Below are 18,057 nucleotides of genomic sequence, written 5' to 3' on the forward strand. Positions count from 1 at the left end.
AGCCAAAAATGTCCAACAGACAATGCGGCATTAGTCTTAAATGTCATTCTGTTTAATTACTTCTTAAATCTGCAGTATGAAAGTATGTTTTTAGTGTCATTTGGTCAAAAATCAATAATCATCTTTGAGCATTTTGTAATCGAAAGTGTTCAGAGTGGACAGTGAATCTATTCTCCTTCTCGTGGCCCTGTAAATGAGCATTCATGTCAGAGTATCTAACACACCAGACAACTCTCCAATAACACAAGATAAATATCCTAAATTTGTCACTAGTCTCTATTGAGAAAAAAGTTGCAAAGAGCTCCACAGTTGTAGCGTTCACAAGAAACCCAGCAAGGGACGATAGGTTTAGAAACAGGGAGGCGAGGGGAGAGCGTAGTTGTTTCTCAGGATTCAACATACTGCAGCTTTAAGAAAAGTTGATTCCTTGTCATATGATTTATTTTAATGTCGATTCCTGTATCTGTGTTATTACTTGACTAACTGATTCCTCAATAAAGTCTAAAGTGGAGAATTGTGTAAAGTCTCAAATCATCAATCCCAGTTGAACCTCTTGATGGTAATTAAGTAATGATGATTGTTTGTTTAGCACAAATTAAAAATGATCTGTGCAGGGTGGGAGCAAAGCCCATTTGGGCTGTTACAAAGCTCCACATCTGGGAATAACCCCAGGGACACTTGCCAGCTGTCACTGTCCTGGTTCATCTATGATCCTTTCAATTTAGTCTCTATTCATTTCAGCCATCTACCAATAGTTTGCATCTGCTTTACCTGGCCGGACCCAACAAGTCTTTTGTAACACAAAACAAACAAGATCCTGCGCAACTGCTCCCTTTGTTGTTACCATCACACCTATCCCTTGAGGTATAAGCAGAAATTCTATGTATGTAAATCTAAGGCAGATATATTGAACAATTCTAATTTGGGAATATCTAGAAGGTGAGTTATTAGTGGGTTAAGGTCAGTCTCATAAACTGTCATCTATCTGCAGGGATAAGCCTAAATAGTGGACATACTGAGGCAAAAATACCTTTTCATTTAAACATCAATGTAACCAAAGGCTCTGGACTGTAAGTCCTGTGTGGCTGGGTTGATTCAGTACCAGAATGGGATGACTGGGTTGGACCAGTTTGGATTCTGCTGTCTATGCAGACTTTTTGTTCCAGCATGACAGGCACTCACTGTAATTAACTGCCTGGATCACTCTGCACGCTCACTCAAACAGACAAACAGTGATGGGAGAGAGGGAGGGGGAGTGAAGGGGTGAGAACGGACGGGTGAGAGGCAGACATCTAAAGCGACATATGTTGACACAGACAGAGAGGAGGCAACAGCTCACAAACTGAAATGCAGAACAGGAAGAAGATACAAACATCCATTTAGGGTCATGGATGGTGAAACACAGGACTGGAGCAACAGCTACAGTAGAGAGATAAATGTTGCTGCCCTTTTACGCATGGAATTCCCAGAGAAAGGGGAGAGAAAGGAAGAGAGATGGCCAACTTTAATTACCCACTCTTTCAAGCTGCACTTGGACAGCTAATCTGCTAGCTTCTGTCTTTATGGGGCACAGGAGAAGAGAAGCTTGGGGGTCTCTGGCTGCATTTTCACAGACAATGTACAGGCTGTTATTCATCATGAACCAGCCAGGACCTCCTAACTGGAGCCGCACAGACAGTATGGTGTGATGAGATTACAAAGTAGGTAGTGAATAAAATATTCTGAGTCTAAAAGCAAAATAACTTATTTAAACTTTTAATTTAGCAATAATTTTTGGAATAGAATCTAAATCAGGGGTCACCAACATGGTACCCAAGGCCACCCGGTATCCCTCTTGGACCATCTGAGGTGCCCCCATGAGCTCTAGTCACCAATGAGCTCCATCTAAAAAGGAAGTTCACAAAAATAAAAACATATGACAGATTTCAGTACTTAGTAAAGTTAAACACAGCTCTTAAAAGTTTTAGCAATAAATTAACCATTTTTAAATGTTTATGTTCACTGAAACATTGTGACAAATGGTTTTAAATGTTGCAGGTCTGGTGTAAGGTCAGTGGTATGTTATATATATATATATATATATATATATATATATATATATATATATATATATATATATATATAAGATATATTTGTAAAAATGCAAGGTGGATTTTGTATAAAATTTCATGAAAAAGAAACAATTGCATAAATTAATAAATTAGGGGAAATAAAGTGTTTCATGTTGAAACCTCAACATTTCCTACCTTTAATATGTTTTATTTTATTTATTCAGATAACTGTTTTTCAGGAAATTTACTTTGATCTTCTGACATGTTTCGACTGTCAACTGCCGGCCCTGTTCAGAGGCATCTGCTGACCGCTTTGATGTGAAAAATAGATGTCTGAATAAATGAAACCTTAACATATTATTCAAAAAGAAGATAATATGAACTTCCTACCTTTTAAAGTTACTGCTAGCCTTCCATATTATTATTTTACCCTCTAATTTAAGTAAAACCGTGAAAATGTAGAATTTAAGAAGTTATTTTCTAACCGGTAGCCCTTCGGACTATACAGTACTTATGAAGTAGCTCAAAGTTTCAGAAAGATTGGTGGCCAACTGTGTAGAAAACTTCTGTATGTCCAAGGAAACACAACATGTGGGTTGATCCGTCTCCCTCCATTTGGTCACTTAGCATTAGCTACACAACTGCTATGCAATAGGGATTCGAAAATAATCTCCCTGGCTGTCTTCCTCTCTGTCATCAATGTCTTTTTTACCTGTTTTTCACATGATATTCTTCCTTTTTTTCCCTAAGCCCTGTTTTGAAGACTGCTTTAAAAGAGATAAAAGGTGATATATATGCATTGTGTTTTAACCTTCAGCACTAATTGAATATCCCATTTTGAAAAATAATTTTTACAACTTAAATATAAATAATAATAATATAAATAATACATGGCAACAAAAACGTTTTTGTTTTGTATTAAAGGATAATGGGCTGATAAGGTTTTTGACTGTTTATTGTGCCATTAATTAATAGTTTGTTTGTCTACAAACTTGGTTCTAGTAATACCCAGATCAGGTGAAGTGGGCCTGCTTGCTGCTTGTTCGTCCAGCAGAGTCTGATCTCAAGGATTAGCCAGTGCTCTTGTTTTGGAATTAGCTCCAAACCAAACACATGACTGGTTTTCCTGACATAAAGCCAACAGGCAAATCAAATAGCTTAACATAACACAGCTCTACATTGTGATGGGGAAAGAGATGGAGTTTCTTCCCTCCTCCACAGCTCGGTCTCCCATCACACATGCAACATGGCGATGCTGCTTGTTATTTCTCAGTATCATAATATCAGATTGACCATGTATGTAAAGGCTCTGCCTGTTTAAAAAAAAAACACATTTCTCATATTTCCTCCCACTGCATTATTGTCAATGCATGACAAAGATTCTTGTGCAGTGTTGTTTTATGTCACGAGATTAGCGTTGGTAACAAAGTGTTGCTCTGTGTTTTGCCTCGATATCAAAGCTCTCTTTCACAGGTCTGCGCTCATTTCAAACTTAATAACAATGTACAGTAGATCACAGTGGACTAGTTGTCTGCAGAAGTACAAAAACAGTCTCACAGACTTTTCAAGCAAAACACACTTGACTTAAATAGTTTTTTTTTTTTTTTTGCCGGGACAAAACTAGCTAGAAAAAAATTCACTAGTTTGAGTTAGGAATAAACAGTTAAAGGCCTTTCCAGGCATATGTGGTGTGAATTAAGCTGAAAATTTGAAAAAGAACATTTATTGTCGCACAAGTCAGCCATTAGATTATACATACAGTATACTGTATAAATAAGACTGCATGATATTTTTTAGTTATGTTTGTCTGGTCTTGTGAATCTAACAAAAGCCTCTTTTGCATCTCTATCCAAATCTGGAATAATAGAATTAATCAGTTGGGCTCTCAATGCAATTGACCACATTTTTTCGACAAAAAGATCGGGGAGTGGTGAGCCCGCCTGTCCAAGTGGTACGTTTGCAGCTGGATATGCGCTCGACCCTTGGAACAAGTAGCGAGCTGTGTGTCTGTCGAGTCTTTCCGTGGAAGATGTGGAAGACATCTACATGATTGGAATTATGGTAGCAAGCATGCTGCTGATTGGAGCTGGCAGCTTTCTGACCTATCGCAAAGTCTGTATTAAGTCGGCAGCTGTTTTGGAAAGGCTGACAGTCATTTCTGAAGGATGGAGAAGGGCTCTCAACACTAAGACTCATGTGATGAATGATCACAAAAGCAAGCAGGAGGCTGCTTTGGAACATTTACACAAAATCAAATCGACTTTGGAGAAGTTGAACGCTCGGCTCGCTAGTAAAAAGGCCACCTTGTTGGATCACTGCTGGGAGACCAGGACTCAAGGCTATCAAAATTGAGCTAGCCTGAATTGATGAAAACAAATCGCATATCATCTTTGGCTCCCAAAGACAGCTGTCAAGGCTGTCTCATATATCACCAGGATGTTGTGCAGAAAGACACTGCATCCCCACCCCTCCCCACCTCCTCTCCCCCACGCCACCTGGAACTTTGTTTCTGAACCAGATCTACTCAAGGTCGTCACACGTCATCTGACTGTATCAGAAATGAAGCAAATAGATTATATTTAAACGCCTTTAGTGGCCCTCTGTCCTCCCTCCCTAGGCCGCAAGCTACAGGAGAGGCGGGTGAAACTCCCACATGAGGCTACAAGCGCGCACCCCCCAGCGGCTGGCAATCCTTTCCTTTTGTCCGACCCAAGCCCCCAACCCTCACCCCCCTTCCTTGACCTCCCCCCAACCCCCCTGCCCACGTGCTATGTTCTCGACTTTTTGTTGACTGTGTTTTGGTTTCTGGTGCATGTAAGCTGAGGAGGTTTTTTTTTTAGTTTTACACTGTCCTTCCCAAGAGAAAACTCATTTTGGAACCTTCCTTTTTCTCTCTTCTCTCCTCCTGTTGTTCTCCCACTTTTCACCTAAATACAGGGTGCTGCCCTTGTGGCAACCCACAGTTCTCCTGACCTTGTCCTCCAAATGTATATATGTTATATGTCTCTTTTCAGGTTTTCTTGGATGGGATGTAGCTGAAACTGAATTGCAACTCGAGGATAAATAAAGTTTCTGAATCTGAATGAATGGATGAATAGATGGATGGATGGATGGATGGATGGATGGATGGAGACGGGCAGTGTTTCATTATCATCATCACTCGACACACAATCTTAATGCCAGTCGTAATGTATTTTTATGGCAGCAACTACCAAACCTGGACCAATACTAACAATAATGAATATTAACTTGTCAAACTTTGTTCATCTTTGCAGCTATCTCTATTGGAAAAGATATATGGATATATGTGTGATTGAAATATGGCATTAGATTATCCATGTGGTGAATGTGTTTCATTGAAGTGGATTAAGTATGTGTGTCTGAACCCTTACGTAATAAGCGTTTAAATGATCAACAAATCTAATCAGGTAATAAATTAATCCATTATTACTGCCTTCCTGTCAGGGCACCAAAACTATGTAACTCCATAATTCATTGCTTCCTAGAAAAAGTAGACTTTACATTCTAACTGCAAGCTGTCAATCTACTACAAACAATGCTCCTCCTATTGGAGACAGTCTTTAACATACTTCAGAGGCACAGCAGGAGGGCTAATGAGACGCCTTGATTGATTTTTAAAAGTACAAAACTAACACAGGGTTGAAATTTTCAGGTTTCTATTCATGTTGCAGAGAGACATGCACATTTTAGGCTAACTGATGATTTTAGGTGTTTCTGATGCATAAATTAGTAATAAAAGGTTGAACTTACCTGAAGCTCACACCAAGCCACCTCCACCCAAGTCTCTGTATCCAGACCTTTATAAACAGTTTTGAAGGCTCCTCTGCCAAGTTCAATATCAAACTTGAGGAATCTTCCACCTGGAGAGGTGGCCACAGCCTTCATCTCAGATTCCTCCTCCTGCTCTCGGTCTCTCTCCTTCACCCGCTGCGTGGGTGCAGAGGAAGGAGTCCCTTTCCCTGAGATAGTGCATACTGGCTCGTGACCCAGGGCTATACAGGATGAAGCTGCCTCTTGATGCGGGGCATTGCTCTTAAAGACTGAGTCTGATGCACACACCTCCAGGTGAGGGTCACTATGAGACGTCTCAGCAGGCACTGCCACATCCTCATCCTCCTCACAGATCTCCACACTCTTCCTGAAGAAGCGTTTCTCCCTTCTCAGCCGTTTCTGACCTGTATCCACTGGTAATGAGGGTGTGTTGATTGAACTTTGTTTTTCATGGTCTTTTGGTGAGGCTACTCCTCCTCCATTCTCTCCTACAGTTGTCGTTCCTTCCTGTGGTGAGCAGGAGGAGGCGAAGTCTAAAGGGTTGCTGTGTATCCTCTCTTTGGATTGAGTGACTTTGCTCTCCCAGTCTTTGTCCTCTTTCTTTCCATCAGGCTTCTCTGAGGACTCCTCAGTGCCTGTGGGATCTGCAAGGTCAGTAGCCATGAGGAATGGCCTATGATACCCCTCCTACACCACCTCCTCCTCCAGCGCTTTCCTCCTTTTTCAGTCTCCGTCTCTCTTTCTTTGTGTGGCCACCAACTCGCTACTTATAGTTTGTTCTTCCAGAGTGCAGGTGATCAAACTGGAGACTCACTTGTTCCTCCCCCAGTCTCCTCCTCCTCCTCCTTCTCCAGTGCTTTTCTCTTCTCCGGGTGACACCACAACTTCTGAAGATGTTTCAGCTTTGTATTCCTTCTTATCTAACTTTTAATTTTGATTTAGCTTGATTGAGCAATGTTGATAAAAGCAGTCCACAGGTCTTTGATCGTAAGCACACTCACTATTATTGAGACTGTTGAGAATGCAGCAGGTTTTTGTCAATCTGTCGTTCTCATCTTTAAGTGAACCTGGAACACAAAAATGAAACACTCTGTCATTATTATGATGTATATATTCATGAATGAGAACAGATTAATTGTGTATTTTATGAAATATACTTTCTGTATTGAACTTATGGTTATTGTTTTACAAATAATTACAGATGTTGAATGAGAGGATGTATTTGTCCAGGTGTGTTGCTGTAAATGAGAGGTGTGGATGTAACGTATAGGCGTGATGCTGTAGATGTGTGTGTGTGTGTGTGTCAGTGAGAGTGCATATTCTGAGTGTTCTTAATTGATTGTTCTTGTACATTTTACCATTGTAATTGATTGCAAGTTATTGTATGTTTTATACATGTAAAGAGGGACTACAGATGGAAACGAGCTGTTTAGCTACAATCTGGTGTAGAACATCTCTGTCTTTTATGAGCTTAATGTCTCTATGTAATGTCCTTCAATTAAAGACTAAACTGAAATAAACATGACACCTGTCAATAGTATGAATAAGGTGTCATGAAGGCTGTCATTAAGTGTCGTTTGTTACCCTAACCCCTAACCATAGCCCTATCCTAACCACCCCTTATCCCTCCACCAAACCCAAAAAATATCAACATAGCTCCAGGTGTCATAAATTAGTGAAAGGTGTCATCATTTAGCAAACAACACTTAATGACAGCCTTCATGAGACCTTATTCATGCTAATGACAGATAATGACAGTGTAATGTCAGTCTTATGTACAGTATACAACTTCAAGTTAAGTGTTACCCAACACACTTAAAAACACTTCATAGAAAAGCCAGTAACTTTGGTGCATAACCACGATTTTTTACTAAATACCACTCATACATACATTTAGGTGATTGATAAATCTGATTTGTATAGCAGTTAAAACCAATACAAATAAGTTTTACAACATAAAAAAGAAGGGAAACAAAAAACCCCAGAAACACTGTCACCATTCTAGTTTTTGTACGTGTTAATGCTAATTAGGGCTGCTCGATTATCGAAAAAATAATAATCACGATTGTCATAATTGAAATCAAGATTATTCAAACGATTATTTGTCAACCAAAAAGTTTTTTATTTTTTGTCCAAAAAAACATAAAATATATTCTTTAAACATAGATAAAATCCTTTAAACACTAAAATCAAGTATGTTCACTTTTTCTCAAAACAAAACACTTCTTGCACGGGATGTGTCTTTGCTCTACGTCTTCATCATCAAACCTAAAGTGTTCCCATAGAAGAGAATTTGACTTGTCACTTGTTTACCAAGCGTTTTTGCTGCGTTTCTCCTCATGTTTCAAGACCACTAGCAATAACTTTCCTCATGTTGCCCAGCAGGCTAGCTTTGGCTTTGAGAGGGGCGGGGCGGAGGGGAGGAGCTTGCATGTGCATAGATTAAACAACTCAAAGTTAGTATTAATAATGTGTGTGCCAAGCTTTACTATTTGTAGAAGTCCAAAACAGTACATATATATATATATATATATATATATATATAAATAATTTTTTTTTTAAATAATTTTTTCTTGATTATGTTATTTTTGTAATTGTTGGGTGCAATAATCCAAATCGTAATCAAATATTTATTACTTGAGCTGCCCTAATGCTAATCATGCTGTAGTTTCTTTTTTACCAGCTAACTCAGAGTGCAAAGCAAAATATTGGTCTGGAATCAAAATCTCAACGCTTTAATTGAACGTAACATCACTAATAATTCTGATTGCCTCCAACCAAATCGCAGTTTCACCTTTGCACCCTTAAATCCAAACAGTAATTAATGAACTTGAGCGTGCTTGGAAAAAGACAAACATGAGTTCATCCGTCAGCGCTCGTCAGCAATGTGATGACTTTAGATGTGTTCAAAAGCTCCATTAGTCAACAAAAAGCCACCGTAAGGAGTACTCAACCCTGGCCATTAAATATGGATGAGGAACTATGGGGCCAGTTCAGAGTGAATAATTCATACCTGGTATGGGGATTGTTGTATGATGCGACAGCAACATCCACAAATCTACAGCTCTGATTGTGATCACAGACCAATCAAAACACCAGCCAGCAAGTTATTTATTGAGATATTCTCACTCACTCAATCAGCACAAAAACTTTAACTTTCCTGTTTTAATGTACATGTCACATTAGGGTGTAATAAAGTGAGTTGCAGTCTACAAGGGAGTGGATCCTGTTTTCTCGTTTGAATTTAATTGTTTTAATCTTGCCACATACAGTATATATATCAAAAAGCAAAACAACTAAAGATGCAACAATCGATCGGCCAGGCCAAAACCTTGTGATTTTGTTTATTTGTAAAACCAAAAAACTGCTGTGCACTTTATATTAGCCAAAGAGCTCCAAACAGGTCTGCAGTGGAACATGTTGGACAAATTCATTTAGTTTTAAATGTGAAAAATGAAAGACTACAGAAACTGATAAAATTTAGTATTTTGGACAGCAATGTTCAAAACTTTTCATTTGTATTTGAGATAACTACCTCATGTGCAGTTAAAACAACAGGTTTGTATTCTTTCACAGGTATTGTTGAATGTTTTACAATAAAATACATTTGAAACATTCAAGTTGTATGAACAAAAAATCGGGATCGGCCAAAATCGTTATTGGCCGGTCAGGCTTTTAAAAAAAAAAAAAACGGTAATCGGCCAGAAAATTGCAATCGGTGCACCCCTAAAAACAACCTCAATTTATTGTCAATTAGGTCTCCTTTAATTCACACGGGACAATGAAAATTTTTTTTTAAAAAAGTCTGGAAAAACCGACTAGAAATACATACAAACAGCCAATCTTTAGGAGACTGTGAGTTAAATACAGCCGTCCAGAAGCTCAACCCTCGGTGAAATTACAAAGTCGAAAACTAAATATTCTAATAGTTCTAATAATATTCTAAAATGTTAAAGTATGTCTAAATGTTAAAAAGATAAATAGGATTCAACTATTGTTCTAAAAATTAAAAGCTATATTCTATAAAGTAAGTCTAAAAGTTAAAAACAGGGGTCCTACAACTTTTTATTGCCATTTGAAATTAAATTTAAGACCAACTTCACAGTAAACATAATTGGGGGAAAAAATGCCACATCAATTATTTATGGTTAAGGTAATTTTTTTCAAGTGTCTAGTGCAGAAGTGCAACTGGCTGCCCCCAAAGTAAACACACAAAAATACACACACAAAAAAAAAAAAACAGACTGAAATAAAATCACTCGAAAAACACAAGATGAAAGAAAATATAAAACAACAAAAATATAAAAAATTAAAACTATTAAGAAAAATCTTTGTTGGACAGGCAATTTTTATTTAATTTACATTTTCCTATGTTGTTTTATACATTTAAAAAAAAATTAAAAATGAATGATACCATTTATTTCTAAATATGAGACTAATTACAATCATAAAATCATACTTTATTATGTGTTAAAATGTAAGACTTCTGAAACATTGATTTATGTTAAGACATTTTAATGACAATTAAGGTCTTATTTTTCAATTCATGAATTTAATGCCATTTAGGACTTTTTAAGGATCTGTGGCAGGGGTCTGCAACCTTCACTCTCAAAAGAGCCATTTTGCCTAATATCTTTTTTATTTATTTTTTTATTTATTCAGTTTATTTCCGACATGGTATCGCCTGGATTAAAGTCCTCCTGGAGCCAAAAAAAAACATTCTCAACAAAGACAATACAGTGTTAAGATTCTATACAGTTAAAATAATATAAAATAATTTTATGAGTTAATGGAGTTGAAGGGCTACAAAAAATAACTTGAATTTGATGACATGTGAGTGATCATGTCGGTCAACACATGCTAATTTCTTGCAACAAATCAAGCGTGCATTATGCATATTAAGCTGACATGTTGGCAATTAAATAAATCTTTTCCCACACAATTAAAATCTCTATTTTCTTCCAAAATAGTGTTTTTGTTGGTTTAGTTATCTTAGCAGGGATTTAAAACTTAAGGTTAGCCACAGGTGCAGGAAAGTTGATGATCTGTAGATATTGCAGGAGGTGAAGTAGGATGGTGGCAAAGTTATTGCACAATGTGATTCATTTTTAGGGTAATCAATTCTTTTATCATAATTTTATTTTAAGTTATTGTCATTAATCATCAATACCATATTTTTTTAAACGCTACAAGGAGCCATTGCAAAAGAGTCAAAGAGCCACATGTGGCTCCAGAGCAGCAGGTTGCAGACCCCTGATCTGTGGGAACCCTGTAAAGAGATAATAAGATCAAAATAATATTCTAAATGGTAAAAGTACGTCTAAAAGTTAGAGATAAATAAGATTACAATATTATTCTAGAAAGTTAAAGTATGTCTAAAAGTTAAAAAGATAAATAAGACCAGAATACTATTCTAGAAAGTAAAAGTATGTTTAAAAGTTAAAAAGATAAATACGATTAGAACACTATTCTAAAAATTAAAACTATGTCTAAAAGTTAAGAAGATATATATTCTATATATTATATTCTAAAAAGTCAAAGTAAGCTTAAAAATGAATAAGATTAGATAATAAGATCTAATAAGATTAGAGTATTATTCCAGATTGTTCAAATGATAAAATATTTTTAGCATCATCTTTACCTGTTCATCTCTGCCAGTGTCTCATTTAAAGCCATTTCATTAGAACAGGGGCCAGTTTCAGGTTACGATAGCAACTGTAGCTAAGATACAGGGCTGAGCTGCCAATAACAGTAAGCTTTTTTTAACGATTGGATGTGCGCACTAATGCATGTACGCAACAAAAGCTGCCCAAAAGGCCTGTAACTGTCTGTTTGGAGTAATGGTGCCGTAAACAGAAAGTAAATGTGTGGTCCAACCTGTGCCGTTACCTCTCTTTACAACTTAGAACATATTACTTTAAACATGTTAAACATTTAGGGGCTGCTGCCATTAAGCGTCACTGTCATCTGTTTCCAAACTATCTAGGGTTACAGCGTGCCTCTGCACTGCTCTCACACTGAGATCAAACTACGCTGGTTCCTTCTGAAAGTGTTTAATCACTGCACCTAAAAAGGTAGCAGTGGGTGTCGAGGACGACACCGGAATCAACCAGCAAGATAGTTTCTACCTAGTGTGGGAGCCCCATGATGCACAGTCAAGAAAAAGAAAATAAAGAAGCAAAGGAGCTGCATGAGTGCGTAACTGAGGACGTCATTATGTAATCAAACACAGAAGCCTTATAAAAATAAAGAACAAATAGACAGTTTTTCTGATACAACTTAGTGTTTTTGCAGTTTAATAATGAGTTATCCTTTATGCAGGTTTAACTTCTGCACTGCAGCAAAAAGCAGAGGTGAAAGTAACTGATTACAACTACTCATCTTACTGTAATTGAGTAGCTTTTATAGGTACCTGTACTTTTTTGAGTATATTTCTAGATCAGTAATTATACCTGTACGTTTTAAAAGAAGTAAAGTATTTAAATACATTTCTAAACCCAACTGTTACTGAGTAAATTATTATGTTTTGTTTTAAAATGATCAACAGACATTGTGTAACTACAAAAAATAAAATGACCAGACAATCAAATGCGTCACATCATAGCTGACCAACCAGACTAAACATTAGGGGTGTCCCAATCCGATATCGATAACGGATATTGGTCCAATATCAGCCTGAAAACAAATTTTTGATTTTTTTGATTTTTTTAAATTACTTTTTTATTTATTTTATTTAATTGTAGAATGTAGATATGATGTTGAAAGTTAAAATTAATGTAACCAACTGGTTAATAATAAATGGGTCAGTTTTTCTCATACCTACTGTTGCTGACTATTGTTCTGTTTGAGTAACATCACTTGATCAAACCTTTTCTAACATTCCACTGTACAAATTAAGTTATTATTTTTGTATTAAGGAAAAAAAGTAAGTATGATTCATGCTGATATCAGATCAATATCGATATCGGCCGATACGCAAGGCTGTAATATCGGTATCTTATCGGAAATTCAAAGTTGTATCGGAACATCGGTATTAAACACAATGTACCGCATCAAAACAGCATTGAATGATGGTTCTTTTCTCAGTTTTTAGAATTCATAAATGTAGCTTTACTTAAAGCCTGATAATTCTTTTTATTTTGAATTTAATTTACTGGTGATATATACAGATGCCTTTGTGGAAAATAAATTAAGTTCCAACTGTGCAAGATTTCATCTCTTCTTTTTTAACATTATAGATGAGATGTATACTGTATGGCAGAGAATCAAGATTTATTATCAAAAATAAACATGGGGGTGACAGTAACTAGTAGGGCTGGGAAATGTATCGTGATTCAAGGTATATCGAGTTTGCTATTTTTGCAATGTAGAAAATGACATTATTGCCTATATCGAGATATATCTATATTTTTTTTAAGTTGTTTTTATTCATACAGTTCAAATTGCATCATACAAGTATTTAATATAATTTATAGAATACAGTCAAACAGTGTCCTTTACAATTTTTCCATATTTCTGAGATATTTATTTTTGTAGCTTTTTTGTAATAAAATACTCGTTTTAGGAGTGGCTGCTTTCGTTACTTCTGCATGAAAGCATAAAAAGCACAGTTAGATGGATTACTGAGTGCTTTGTATCCCAGACCTTCACCTAAACAAGCCACACTACAGAACTCACTCACACGTGCTGTCTCTAAAAGAAAAAGACATAGTGGAACACATTGTACAGCTGTTTGTAAATAAATGCGTTTGTGTGGTATTTTTCAGCAAATTTAACTCAGAATTGTCTTTCTGGTAAGACTATAGTGAGTTAAAAATATGAAGATTAATATTGTATATCAACATTATGAGAAAAAAAATAGTGAGATATGAGTTTTGGTCCATATTGCCCAGCCCTAGTCACGAGTAACTTTTACTTTGAGTACTATTTAATTGAGCTGTTTTTTACTTGTACTTGAGTGCAATTTCAATCAAGTACCAGGATATATCAGTACTCTTTACGCCTCTTGCAAAAACGTACAAATGGAAAACATACCGTACATCCACTTAAAGAAAAGCTGCAAACTTCTCAGAAAGTCTGGGGGGGGAAAGGGGGTATTTGGAGTTTATTTGAAAACATGTTGGCTGTAAATAGAACAAAGAGAATACCCTTTCCCGTTTGTTTTTCGAGAAACATGAACGCACGAACGTGAACACTTCAAAACTGGTTGGTCGTGAACCTATTTAAGTTTATACAAAGGGTTTATAATTATTTCGTTTGATACTTAAACAATCAGAAGCAAAAATTTGTGAAATAGATGTATGTTTGGTATATCTGGGATTGCAAATTCAAATGCGAAACCTATTTTGACAGAGAAGTAGGTTGTCAGGTTGGACAACTGAAGAGCAAAGTAAACGAAGAGCAATAAAACAAGTAAAGAAACACCTACAGGTCTTCAAGTTGGAACTGTGTCAACATACCGCACGCTGATGCATTCACTACAAAGGCAACAATTAGCCAATCATGTAGTGCAGGCGGTAGTTAGCTTATTGCTTCAATGCATTTTCTGAAGGAGAAATATATATTCAAGACACCGATTACATTTTTTTTTTATTTAGGCTGTGGTAGTTATCATACATGGCATTCAAACTAGGTAAAACCAACATATTTTAATGCTTGAGCTGTTTTTGTTATGAAATGATCCAACTGAACCATATTTTTCTCAAATTTATCTTACACTATATGGGAGGCAGCACGAAGATGGTGGGCATCATGTGGTTAAATCAGAGGAAATGAGCTGTTTAAGGGATCTCAGATTACATCCGCATTTAGAGCTGGGCAAAAAATCGATTTAATTGATTAATCGAATTTGTAGATAAAAACGATTTTTATTTTGCAAATTTGAGTTTAAAAAAAAAAAAAAATATATATATATATATATATATATATATATATATATATATAATCTCTTTTATTTTATTTTTTAAATATTTAAATTTTTTCCCACAGTTTTTTTGGACTTTTTTGTGTTCCGATGTGAGCAAGCCCCCTCTTTGTTTACATGTGTTTACCCTTTGAGTAGGCTATATGTGTGCCACAGGCTTGTTCAATTTTTTATTCGCTGAAATGCAAAGGGAAGAGTTTATTATTTTTTTATTTGTAATGTTATAGAATATGTAGTTATCTGATTTCTTAATCAGAAAATTGAAGCTACTGTGAAGTAGCTGTTGCTCTTTGGGTTAAACCTGGGTTAAAGCTTGAAATTGTTGAATGACAGAGCCTCATTTACTTTTAATTTTGGGATTGTTCTATGCATTTTAACTCTTGAGGACAATCACAGCAATAAAGTTGCAGTTTTGACAATATATCTGATGTCTGCAGTCATTTTTCAGTGCATTTAAAAAAAATCGAAAATTGAATCGAAAATCTAATTTTTCATTAAAAAATCTGAGATTTTTTTTAGGCAAAATCACCCAGCCCTATCTGCATTTTAGAATTACTAACTTCTAAGACCACACATGATCCACCAGCATTTAAACTGTACTCAGAAAATTCATAGCGTTAAGTCTCAACTTTTTCTTTCGGTTGAAAAAAGAATGTCTTGGCTAACGTTGGCTAGTCTAGTGTGTCCCCCCCCCCCCCCCCCAGCAACAATCATCTCCTTTATTACACTGTCATTAACAATTACATCAAGTCCTTTTGGGTCACACAGATCAAGGCAAACAGGTCGGGCCTACAATGTGAGCAGTTGTCAGTCAAACAAAAACACAATATGCTGTTAATAGACCAACTGCTAAGAGGTTCGGCCTGAACAAGAACAACTTCCAGTTCAGTGGCATTCTCAGGACGTAGATGATCCTCAAAAGTTTGATGAGCACTGAACAGCCACTCTCTCACGAGACACTGCACGGTACATACCGTAATAATTCCAAGCCTGACTGCACTTTTGATGATGAATACAGACGACTACATTCACAATATCAAACTAAATTTCAAACTGTTTACTATTAGTATTTTACTTTATATATTTATAGCACTGCATATACCCTGCATATACCCTGCATGTTTTATGACATTACCACATTGCACTCAATTTCCCCTCTAAGACGGGTGCAATGTGTAGCAAAATGACAAAAATGTCAAATGTCTCAATTAAGGCTGAACGATTAAATGTATTTGTGATATTATCGCAATATCATAAAACGTGATTTTCTACTCACTAAGGCTGCAATTTTTTTTCTTTTTCTTGTCTGGTTAAGCTCAGAGAGTGTTTAAGAAGTGCAATCCACGTTTACATGTTTCATGAAACGTGAAGTTAGTTAGATATGTTGAAGAAGTAAAGCCACAGATTTGTTTTCTTTATTGTTGCAATCTGTGCTTTAAAATGTAATATTTATATTTATTTAAAGTTTAAATAAATCTGACATTCTTTTATATGAAACAGACTGATTTATTGCTTGTGTTCACTGAAAAATACATGACAAGAGGCCCTTGAAAAAATCATTGCATTTTAAATCGCAATCGCAATATTGAAGAAAAAAAATCGCAATTAGATTACTTTCCAAAATTGTTCAGCCCCAGTCTCAATACACAAAGTTGCGTAATGGCAGACTCCATCGCACAAAATGGAAATAGCTATACTTCACCTACACGCTTTAGTTAATCCCTTTGGTGAAGAGCGAGGCATGAAGTCTGCGTCTATACACACGCCCCCTCATGAATATGCATGAGGGCCCCAAAACAGCCTGTTTTAAGATGTGTCATTAAACTGACTTTTCAGAGGGCTAAAACTCCAGAAAACAGGCGAGTTGTTGGGCTTCAAATGGAGATGGGTAAAAAACAGTATAATACTGGATCTTAAATCCAACAAGGAATTTAAAAAAGTACCATATTTCAGGCTTTTTGCTCAAGATACTGAGCCAGCTATACTGACAATGAAGTATAGCTGTATATGTTTACTTTATATGGTAGGGTAACTGCAGAGAAATTTACATTATTACATTTTTGGGCCAAATTCACATAAAAACAGGGTTCTCACCAGGAATTTTTCACAGCATAGGGGGATCGTGAGGTCGTGTCGCCACCGGCTCGGATAATTTAAAAATGTATAACTCTCTGAGGGCCAAAGCTAGTGAAGTAAAGTTAGTAAAGTTTTTTTTTTGTTTATTTGTTATTACTCATGCTTGGTATAGGTTCTCCACTAATAAATATTCACTGACACTGTAGAGACAATAAATAACATTTTATTCAAAAGACTGATTACAAGACGCATTTTTCAAATTTTAAATGAGGTATTATGCGGGACCTGTAGTAATAGTGGAACACGCCGAAAAAATAGAATGAAACCGATGTCTCTTTAAGCCCAAACACGTTTCAACTCGACAGCGTTCACATCCGTGCGCGTGCATGTAGAATGATCCGTTGCGAGTTATAAACATGACGAGCAGCTTCATGCGCTACGTCTGTTTGAAGCTACACTGTTTACCTGTATTTTGGACAGTGCACACAGGCAGCATCGGGGGCAGCTAAGTGGCTGCAGGGGTCCTCAGGTGAAGACGGGGGCATCTGAGCAAATTTCCTGTATTGAACAGACGATGCGGTTGATGAATGTGTTTCTGGGTTATTCAGATTATAAAGAAGATTAAAAAAACCCGTGCACATCTGGAAGTCCTTTTTGTGTCTAGTGTGCAACAATTATTACGACCGTACCGATTAAAAAACAAAAAAAAAAACAAGATAAAATCCCCCCTACATTGCTGAAAACTGAACGTAGGGGGCGCCATCGCTCCGTAGGGGGAAAAAATTACAACGTCGGGGGCCCCTAAGCTCAATAGAAAAGATAGGTTTATGATTAAAGGTTCTTGGATTTAGGGATTTTATAACCTCACGCTTTGAAAGGCTTTTATCTAACAGATAGATTTAAAAAAAATATATATATATATATATATCATTATGAGCCAAAATGTTACAGTGACTTAAAGAGGCATACAGTGTGTCAAATAAAGGTAAGGGCCCACAGGAAGTTGGGATAAAATGGGAAAAAACAACAGGCACTAAAGAGAGGGAAGTTTCCCTTTAAACAGGAGCTTATTCGCTGAAGTCCCCGGGGCAAGGAGTTCCCATGAAAGCCACATACCGGACAGAGTTATCACAGTACATCAAACACGTTCAACTCTATCAATGTCTCTCATACTCGCTCAGTCTCCCTTCCAAAAAAACACCCACAGAGAGACAC

General features: G+C 36.5%; 1 protein-coding gene across 5 annotated transcripts in view; it reads right to left on the bottom strand.

The window, feature by feature from the left end:
* The window catches only part of wnk3 (WNK lysine deficient protein kinase 3), a 55,364-nt gene that overhangs the window by 30,592 nt on the left and 6,715 nt on the right, over nt 1–18,057 (bottom strand). For all 5 annotated transcript variants that reach the window (XM_028451991.1, XM_028451994.1, XM_028451992.1 and 2 more), the window contains exon 2: nt 5,823–6,910. In XM_028451991.1, coding sequence (XP_028307792.1) covers nt 5,823–6,506 — 684 coding nt within the window. In that variant the 5' untranslated portion in view covers nt 6,507–6,910. The remainder of the gene's footprint in view (nt 1–5,822; nt 6,911–18,057) is intronic.

This window comes from Gouania willdenowi, chromosome 7, assembly GCF_900634775.1.
Source record: "Gouania willdenowi chromosome 7, fGouWil2.1, whole genome shotgun sequence".
NCBI lineage: Eukaryota > Metazoa > Chordata > Actinopteri > Blenniiformes > Gobiesocidae > Gouania > Gouania willdenowi.